A 10000-nucleotide genomic window follows, 5' to 3' on the forward strand; every position below is an offset into this window, starting at 1 on the left:
CACTTTCTGTCTCTCTCTCGCTCTCTCTGTCTCTGTCTCTCTCTCGCTCTCTGTCTCTTTCTCTCTTTGTGTCTTTCTTCATCTCTCTCTCTCCCTCCCACACTTATACACATGTAGTCATATACAAGCGCACATGCACACACACACACGCACCAACATAAAGATGCACAAGCAGGGAAAAGAAAAAAGGGGCAGGTAGGTGTGATGGTACTTTTGGGGAATGGGGGCTGGAGGCGCACAACACACTCTTACATTGTGCTGCAGTCAAATGATTCAGAAAGGACTCGTCACATCAGTATGCAACCCCCTTCTACCCAGCATGCACTACTCCCCAGGTCCAGTGGGACCACTCTGTGACCCACTTCTGAGAGAGAGAGAGACAGAGAGAGAGAGGCGGGATAGAGGGAGGGGACGAGCACTGAGGAAAAATAGAGAACATAAGATGTCTGGTTGTGTGATGTCTGACAGAAATGGAGCTAACCTGAACCCTGGAGGCTAATTCCCCACAAGTTCGTCTCCAGCCCGATTCAAGCTCCCTCCTTTGCTGTGCTCTCCAATGCTATTCCCAAACTTTGCCTAAAATCGCCTCGCTGATCTCACCCGGTACAGCGCTGGAGCCCCAGTCTTACCTCTCCAAGCCTAACATAAACCCGCTTTATGCTGTTCCTCAAAGTCTTACTCCAAACTCCACAAAAGTCTCCCGTATCTCTTTCCCAAGTTCCTTCCCTTGTGCCGTACCTTGCCTTGTTCTCTATGCTGTTCGCCGCGGAGCCTCGTCTTATAACAAACTCCCCTCTGTCTCTGCCCCCTTCCAGTCGGTGCTGTGATAAGAAGAGTTGTGGCAACAGGAACGAGACCCCATCTGACCCTGTCATCATCGACAGGTAAGCACGCCTCGTCCTTTCACCTCGGCCGACTCGCTGCCACGAATTTGCTGCAAGTGCAAGCGCAGCATGTACGTCTGTCGTGAGTGTATGTGTGTGTGTGTGTGTGTGCAAGAAACACGTGTGGAAAAACATTATGCAGGCAGCAAACATTACAGCTGAGGTTCATTGCAATTATAGAAATATATAGTAAAAATTATGATTAATTTTACATTGTGACTTTTATTTAAATAAGGAAAACACTTTTCAGATAAAAGCACTTCTGGGCTTGGAATTTGAATTAAAAAAAAAAAAAAGACAGACAGACACATGCAAGACAACTGATAAAACAGGCTACAGGTTGTTTAAATTTCAGGAGCCATATTTATCTGGGCAAGCAATATGTGTGAATCTGCTGTAAATAATATTCTAGTTGTGTGTGTGTGTGTGTGTGTGTGTGTGAAGTGGAGGAGCAATCACAGAGCAGCTGAGTGTTGCTTCAAGTGTGGTCAAACTGTTTGTGTGGTTAGGCTGATGACTTAGTTGATGAGCAGTTAGGGTTACGGCTAGAGTCTGGTGTGTGTGTGTGTGTGTGTTTGTGTGTGTGTGTATAAATCTACTTCTGGATGGCTATAGTACTGAAGGTTTGCCTACTGCATTTGACCCACACACACACACACTTTTTCTCAGAGTGTGCACCCTTTGTCACCTGCTATCATAAACTATCTCTGACCGATGCAGCAGCTCACGTGATTTATGATCAGTCAGAGAAAAGGAAAGCCCCTTTAGATTTACAGTGTGTGTGTGTGTGTGTGTGGCCGATATGCATGTTTGTGTGAGGGAAATCATTTGTTTACACTTGAATGGTTGTTGAAGCAGGCAGAATTTAGGCTGTTCCCACCCGGGCAGAAGGAGGGAGAGCGAACTTCATCTGCTGAAACAATTTAGGTGAAGCGCTGCCAAACACAACACCTCAGTCTGACTGAGCCAAGTGAACTATAACCTGTCCATACAACAGCTTTATCAGGTAAAATCATGTACATGGTAGCTTACGTACACTTTGTGCGCGGTTTGAATATTTTACATGTTAGCGTATTTGTGTGTGTGTGTGTGTGTGTGTGTGTGTGTGTGTGTGTGTTAATGAGGCAGTGACCTGTGCTATCAGATGAGCACAGCTGTCCTGTTCTCGCTGCTGCTCTGTCAAAAGCTACTCTTTACCTGTGTGTGTGTGTGTGTGTGTGTGTATGTGTGTGATGTGTGTGTATGTGCGCCACCCCAGTTCTGCTCCAGTGAAGCGGAAGGCCTCACCTCAGCGCTCCCTGAGACAGCTGCACCCCACCACGTGGCCTCAGACAACACGCCTGCCCATCACTCCGTGCATGTGTGTGTGTGTGTGTGTGTGTGTGCCATATCTTTGTTTTCCTTTGTGCATACTTGTTGAATTTCTCATCTGCATGCTCGCTCTCAACTCTTCGTCTCCGGCATCGCAGCACAGTCCTCAATCCTCGGCTCTCGGCTCAGGATGGTAAAACTTCCCCTCGGGTTGTGGCAGTTGAGCAGAGCCACCTTAGTGAGAGCGATCTCCGGTCTGCTTCTGTGAGCAGCTTCCCACGCTGAGCATGTGTTATGGTCGCTCGCTAGCGGTATTCCCCCGACGCCCAATGGCTCAGGTGTGAGGGCAGCGTTAACGAACAACAAATTAGAACAGGGGGAGGAAAAAAACAGCAATATCTCCGTTTTCCTCTCCAGCGAACACTCCTTCTGGACAGGAAAATAGGTCAGGTTGAGAGGAGGGCGATTGGGGGGGTTGAGATTGTTACAGGGCGACTGAAGAGGAATAAGTAGAGGAGGGTTTATACGTTTGCTCATTTAGTACCAATATATTCTTGGCAGTTGTAATAATCAGGGATTCATAAACAAACAAACAACTGCGAGGGTGAAACTGACTCAATTACCGTGAGTTCCCCTCCTTCAAATTCATAAAGAAATACCATCAGCAGCCCCTCTCCTCCCTTGAAGTTATTTAGTTCGTTAAATAAGGGCTCGTTAGCCCTCTGCTGTTTCACAGAGATGATTAGATTTTACAGCCCTAATTAGCTGGGCTAGCTCTAACTCTTCTGGAAGAGTAATGGGTCTGATTGCCTAATTAGCTCTCTCTCGTTAAGATGGGAGAAACAGGCCACTGCAGCAAAACCGCAGGAATGAGGAAAAATAAAGTCAGCTAATGAGAAACTTATTTGATTGTTAGGAGAACAAATCTGGTACAGTGTGGATCGGCAGCGCTCTGGGTACTGTATTCATTCACTGCTGAGGATCTCTCACACTCTCTTTTTCTCTCTCCTTTTGTTGAAAAGAAGAGTTTGTCTAGGCAATGAAGCCTCTATACCAGGAGCAGCGTGATAAAGATTTTAATTATGAAGTGTATTTGTTTCAGCTATGATAGCGAAAAAGCACTTTAAAATTACTTTTGTTTCAGCGCGGCTGAAGCATCCCCCGCAATCTTTTCTTGCTTTTTTTGATTCTTTGTGGGACTGTCGTGGTTGTGGCAGCGCTTATTCTCACTTTGACAAGTCTCGTTGGTGTCATTTCTGATGGTTTCAAGTAGGTCTCAAAGTCAGACTCCTGTGATGAGTTCGCTGAGGATGATGACGATTTATGCCACAGTCATGCGTTTGCATTCTCCATGGTGATGAGTTTCATGAAGGCAGAGGGAGTTTAGGCTGACGTGGCTGTGTCTGTTTTTGACACCGGGCAGGGCAACTGGCTGAAAGGTGAGAAGCTCCTGCGCGCCTATCTATGTCTTCCCCAGGGAAACGTGTGGTCCACTTTAGCCCCTTACAGAGGCAGGATAATAAGAGGGGAGCCCTTAAGCCTCCCTGCTCTGCTCCCCACCTCTTTCTCCCATCACTCCTGGTTAGTGCGGGGTTAATCATATGCAGCCACTGTCAGTCAGTCTATCATCTGCCTGGATGAGCCTCAAATCACAAACACATTTTCCTCTCACCCGTGTGCACCTTTGCTGACTCTCTCTGTCTCTCTCCCTCCCTCTCTCTCCACTCATTTCTCACTCTGTTATCTCCTATTTATTTCCCTGCGGAACTCACTTTTTTAATTTACTTTGTGCATCCATATAATTGTGGACTAACCTCTCAACCCTGAATTTCCTGCTCAGTAACCCACCCCCCAACGGACTATCGGGGTATGACCATCCCTCTGGCCCCATACGTCCTCTCCTGCCTCCCACCACCAGTGTCCCGTGGCCCTTTCCTGCCCGTCCAGCTCCCCCAGGCCTGCTGCGGGCGCACCCCAGGCAGGGTGAGCCTCTCTTGGGGGGGTAGAGAGGCTCTCTGTGGCCAGAGATAAGGATCCACTGGATGGCCTTGTCCCATGATCCCTTCTCTCTCTCTAGTCAAAGCCTTTTAACGTGAACAGACAGTGTTATTTCAGGGTTATTGCTCTTTCTGAGTGTGTGCTTATGTGTGTTTGCATTTGCACACACTCCTGCAGGCTGCTGTTGATGCGGCCCATTTCCTCGCATGTGTGTCTGCGCTTGTGTATTCCAGTTGATGCTGGTTATTTCCCCACGAGTGTGTGTGTGTTGATAGAGGCCATTTCCTGGCGAGTGTGTGTGTGTCTTGAGTGAAGAATGTCGGGCAGGAAGTGCTCCTCCCGGGGAGGATGATGTCATGGCCGCCAGTTTCCTGTTCTGTGTGAGCCGGTGGAGCTGACTGAGTCTCAGCTTCACAGTGGGCAGTTTGCACCAGAAACACACTAACGTGGTCTGGCACAGCCTGGTCTTGCTCTGGTTTTGGTTCACTTCTCACCCACCGCTGGTCTAACTCTTGATTTAGTGTTGCAGCAGAAACACTAAAAGCCCAGAGGAAACAAATCATCGCTGGCGCCCCCGGAATGGCAAAGTTATGAAATTTCAGGTTTTGATGCTGTTGAATTTTGCACCATGGTTTGCCCCCAAAACCCATCAACCCCCCACCCTCCACCTTCTGTCTTTCTCAAGTGGGGAACCCCCTCATTGTTTTGGTTGTTATGTTTGGATGCACTTCCTGAGGTGAGAGGTCATGTGTTGCCTTGGCTGGGCTAACGTGCGCTGGTGAATAATGTATGTCATTGACTTTATGTCAGCCCTGCCAGCCCCCCAAGCCGAGCCCACCCATGTTTAATTCATCCATCTCATTTGTGTGTGTGCTTGTATGTGTGTGTGCGTGTATGTGTGTGTGTGTGTGTGTGTGTGTCATTTAGAGGCCCAGTCTGCACCTGTCCAGCCATTAGCCCCCTTCTCATTTGCATTTGATGCTAATGTGGTTTACTGGCAGCGCCTTCCGTCCCCTCAGCTTAGTTTCGCTTTCATATCCATGACTGTTTTACTGAGAAGGTGAAAACACACTTACAGTATTGCTGTCCTTCGTTTTTAAGACAGTGCATGTTCACATCTGAATCTTGAGGTCTTCATTATTTTAGGACCAATTTGTTGTTTTTCCCTGGTTAGGCGTCCTGATTGTATTTCAGGCAGGACAGCAATTCTTTTTTTTTACCTTCCCTATTCTGCCTTTTTTTTTTTCATTTTTCCCCCCCATGTCTTTCACAGTTGGTTTTCCATTGTGTCTCTGACCACCTATCACTAGCTTGACATTTCCCTTCCAGACAAAGAGAAGCTAGAGACCAAGACATGAAACCCTGAGGGCAACAATACTTTGCCTGCTGAAATACAGTAGCTACTCCGCTACTTTTTTTTTTTTTTTTTTTATCATAAGCTTATATGATCTCGCGTTTCTGCGCGCCTGTTGTGGTGCTTCTCAATTCTCTTTGGGAGGAGGAATCCGTGCAGATTGTGGTGTGATTTTTCGGCAGGGCCCTTTTCTTCCCAGAAGACTCTTTCTAGTTGACATGTTGTTTCTTTGTGCAATCTTGGCGGGGTGGGTGGTGGGGGGGACAGCTGCATTAGATGTTATGGGAGGCTTTGAAAAGGACTGGCCCTGAGCTAGTTGTGGTGTTTGTGTGGGGCTCAGGGGCAAAGAGGCAGAGTTGCTGGCTCATCGATATGCAGGCAGAACTCCCCTCCCTCAGGTGCTGGCTGCTTCACAAACCCTCCTCACACACACATTCACAAGGATACACACACTCACACATACTTTTTCCTCATGCACGCAGATGCTTTTCTCACCCTTTCTTTAACTCTTATACAGTACACAATTACTGTCATGCACACAAGCACATTCACAAGCATGCACAGGCGCACACAACATAAGCTTATGAGCCCACACTCACGCACACGCACACATACACACACACCGACCTGCAGCTCTCTGCATCTGTTTGGTTGTGTTATTTTATTTATTTATTTATTTTTTTTTGCTGTGCCCCCCCGCCCCCCGGGGGACTGGAGGAAAGCACTGCCCCAGGGGACGAGCGGCTGCGCTGATTGACAGCAGGGAGTTTGGAGGTCGAGGCGCTTCTCAAACAGTGCTGGCTCTCGCTCTCTCATCTGGACCTTCAGCATGCTCCCCCCCCCCCCCCCCCCCCCCCCCCCCCAACAACTGGCTCGCTTTCATTTGTTGACACGGCATGGAAAATTAACATGTTGTTTCTCAGCATACGGCCGGTTTTGTTTTTATTATCGCAATGCATCCCCAGATATGAAATATCAGATTAGCACAAGCAGCTTTTGTTGTGAGTCAGTGTTACCATCACACTTTATATAGGTAGTTAAGCTAATGCTTCCCAGCTGAATGCAGACTCATGTTAAAAAAAAAAAAAAAAAAAAAAACAGTTTATTAGGGCATATAAAACACTATGAGTAAGTTACACATGTCATAACAGTAAAACCGTTCTGAATTTCATGACATGGGACGGTTCTGGCGACTGCTACTGTAAATAGCGCCTTTGTAGCTCTATTTTCTCTACAAACTGCTTTGTCATTATTGCTTGACATTCCCTGCTTGACCTGGCCTCTCTCCTTGGCCGTTCCCTCTGCCTTTGTGTCGGTGTTTGTTCTGTCCCAGAATGAAGGGGTTTGGCTGGCCAGAGTTGACCCAAATGAGTAGCGTCCTACTTCTCTGAGAGCTATTTAAGACATTTTGGTGTGGAAATTGCAGGACAGAGAGATACAGATAGAGGGGGAGTTGGAGAAATAGAAAGAAGATATATTTACCATGTGATGAAAGGTCGCTCACGAGCTTCGGCGCCGAGTAACGCGTCACTGATGGTTCAGTGTGTGTTACTGCGAGCGAGGTAACACTGTATCCCAGTGCGGTGGGGGTGGGGGGGTGGGGGGGAGGGGAGGGTTGGAGAGGGGATGGAGGGGGGGACGTTTTCCAGGATTTACTCCATGACTCGCCCTAGAAGATGCGCTCAATTTGCTTTTCAAATGAGGCGTGAAGAGCGTGTGTGCATGTGCGCTTCTCAGTGTGAGGCTATGCATTTGTGTGGACATGGCTGTGTGTGTGTGAATGTGTGTGTGTGTGTGTGTGGCAGGAGCATGGCTTTGTTTTGTCATTGCACTGATGTGTGTGGACATCCTCTCTCTTCTCTAGTGCACGGCCCACTAAGTGCTCTCTCACCGCCAATGTGTTACATGGCTGCCTATGTTGCTGGTTGTAATTGAATAGGCAAACTAACTCCAGCTCCTCTCCGTGAGGGATGTTCAGGCCTTTAGCCAGCAGCGCACAGCTCCAGCCTTCAGCTATTGACCCTCTAAGTCCCAGTCTCAGACCACAGCAGCGATCCATTGTTTACTGATTTTTTTTTTTTTTTTTTTTTTTTACAAAGCGAGAACACAGATAGTTTGCCTCACGCCAGCAGCAGCTCCACACCCCGACCTGGCGTCTCACTTCCCATCATCCCGTTTCCATCCTAAGCCCCCCTACTCCGGCCCGTTACCTCAGAACTGTTGCCCAGGATGTGTGTCCAGGTGTCCAGGATGAGTGTTGGTGACCCACTGTGCCCAAGTAAGATGCATAGCCTGTTGATTGTTTTCCATCAATCTGTCCAGGAAGAATGGATGGTGGGCCAGGCGCTGTGAGCAGCGCTCTCAGTTTCACACACCACAATGGAAGGAAAACCTGCGCTGCACGGGGGGAGACAGGGAGGGAGAGATGTGTAGTGTGATAGGGTCCAAGTGTTGTCGGGATTCCTCTACAAATAATGCTATTAAAGTGTAGCACGAGCCATTGAAATATTCTGATAGTGTTGTAGAATTTTAATGTTCATACAGGAGCTAATTTAAAGTCATTGAGTTTGCTCCGACTAGGAAACTCTGCTGCTTCAGTGTTTACATGGGCTGTTCAGTAATCATATCATTATTTCCAAGTTCATCCTATTCTTATCCACGCTCAGATATGGGTTTTGTGACGTTGAGCTCGACTAATTTGAGCCATAACACAAAGGGAAGAAAGAAAGGCTTCAAGGGAGTTAGTTCTCCCGTAATTAAATGTAAAGCGGCGACGTCAATATGCAGACAATTATGGTCAACAGCATTGTTCGATCAAAGAGATGATATATTCCTACTGTCCTAATATATTCTCTTTACTTTGCATTAATCAAGAACAAATGAGACCCAAGCACATGTCACTGTTCCACTTCAAAAAGCCGAGCTGATTTTAAAGGCCTTTGTTTTTGTTTATGTAACCGATGAGGGGAGACAAAGTAAGGCGTAGGCAATCGACTGAGACACTTTGTTGTTTTACACTGCCTCACCCCTTTGTGTGTGCTGCTAGCATTGTTTGTTTGTTTACCGAGTGGCTTGACCCCGCTGAGAGGAATGTTCACTCGTTTCCTTTTCTTCTCTGTCTCCTTCTGTGTTTGTCTCTGTCTGCCTCTGATTTTTCTCCATCCATCTCTCTCTCTCTTTCTCTCTCAGTCTCTCCCTGCCTCTCTCTATCTATCTGCCCCTTTGTCTATCTATCTGTCATTCTTTGGTCCTCCCACTCGTAACTCCAGATTTAACTCTGAAGGTTTTTTGGTTAATCACGCCGGAATCTTCTGCGTTTGAACGCTCTTCCTCGGCAGCGCGTCGTCCTCGATCCCCGTGTGCCGCGCCGGAGAGAGTCACGCTAATTATCCCGGTTATTGGCTTCTCCAACGCGGGAGCTGTGATTTACATGAGGTGACATTCAGTTCAAAAGCACAGACCTTCACAACCTCTTTCTGGAAAACAATTAACAGAGCCGCTTTCTCCTCTCTGCTCTCCTGCTCCGTCTTTCTCTGTCGCTCCACAACTGCTACTCTGCTTCCTCTGGCTATTGTCTTCCTAGAAACAGAGAAGATTTACTGCCAAAGGAGCAAAGGGTGCGCGACAAGCCACAACTGTTGATATTACACTTGTATGTTCTATTACTTGCTCATTAATTGGCAGTTAGAAGAGTTTGGAGAAGTGCAGCTGACGTGGAGCGCATATTAGATGTGCAGAAAGTAGCAGAACCCGGCTCAGCTCTTACACTTTGTCTCTCTCGGCACGGTGGCGGTGACACGAGACTGTACCTGGACCGCTTTAATACATCTTTCCACCGCTGACCCTAGAAAATCCACACAGCGGTCCCAAGATCAATCGGACTAGAAAACAAAGACGGAGAGAAAAAAGACACACACGTAAGGACAGACTTATAGCCCGCGCACGCGTTCAAACACAGAGACAAACTTACAAGCGCGGCGTTAATGAAGCGCGTCTCTCTTCTGTCATGAGGCTTGTGTTAGCATGACAAGATGTTTACACACACAATCACGGCCGCCTCTCTGATGTGGGCCGGCATGAAAGAGAGACGCGAGGAGAGGAAAAGAGGAGGCTGAGACGTGACGGCGAGCGTTTGGTATGGACTGCCTTTCTCTATTTGACAGGAGGACAGTTATAACAGCACCCCACTGAGAGCAGAGGAAGCGAGAGAGAGACCTAGAGACAGATACAGGGAGAGAGAGAGAGAGAGATACCTAGAGGAAAATGCTCCGCAAAAAGTAAAGACATAGGAAATATTTTTCCCCACAGAGGACTTCTCTCAACTCAACCACATCCTCAAATCCGGAGGAAAACAATTAGATCCGCCTGCTTCCCCTTGTCCCGCAGTGTAGATTACAAATGAGCAAACCTGGCATTTATCACATTACTACAAACATTTATTAAAGCCGGTTCC

General features: G+C 47.6%; 1 protein-coding gene across 2 annotated transcripts in view; it reads left to right on the top strand.

Annotated features, from left to right (window-relative positions):
- Positions 1–10000, top strand: part of ebf1a (EBF transcription factor 1a) — a 59241-nt gene that overhangs the window by 5673 nt on the left and 43568 nt on the right. For both annotated transcript variants that reach the window (XM_030062226.1, XM_030062228.1), the window contains exon 6: positions 816–884. In XM_030062226.1, coding sequence (XP_029918086.1) covers positions 816–884 — 69 coding nt within the window. The remainder of the gene's footprint in view (positions 1–815; positions 885–10000) is intronic.

Source organism: Myripristis murdjan, chromosome 10, assembly GCF_902150065.1.
Source record: "Myripristis murdjan chromosome 10, fMyrMur1.1, whole genome shotgun sequence".
NCBI lineage: Eukaryota > Metazoa > Chordata > Actinopteri > Holocentriformes > Holocentridae > Myripristis > Myripristis murdjan.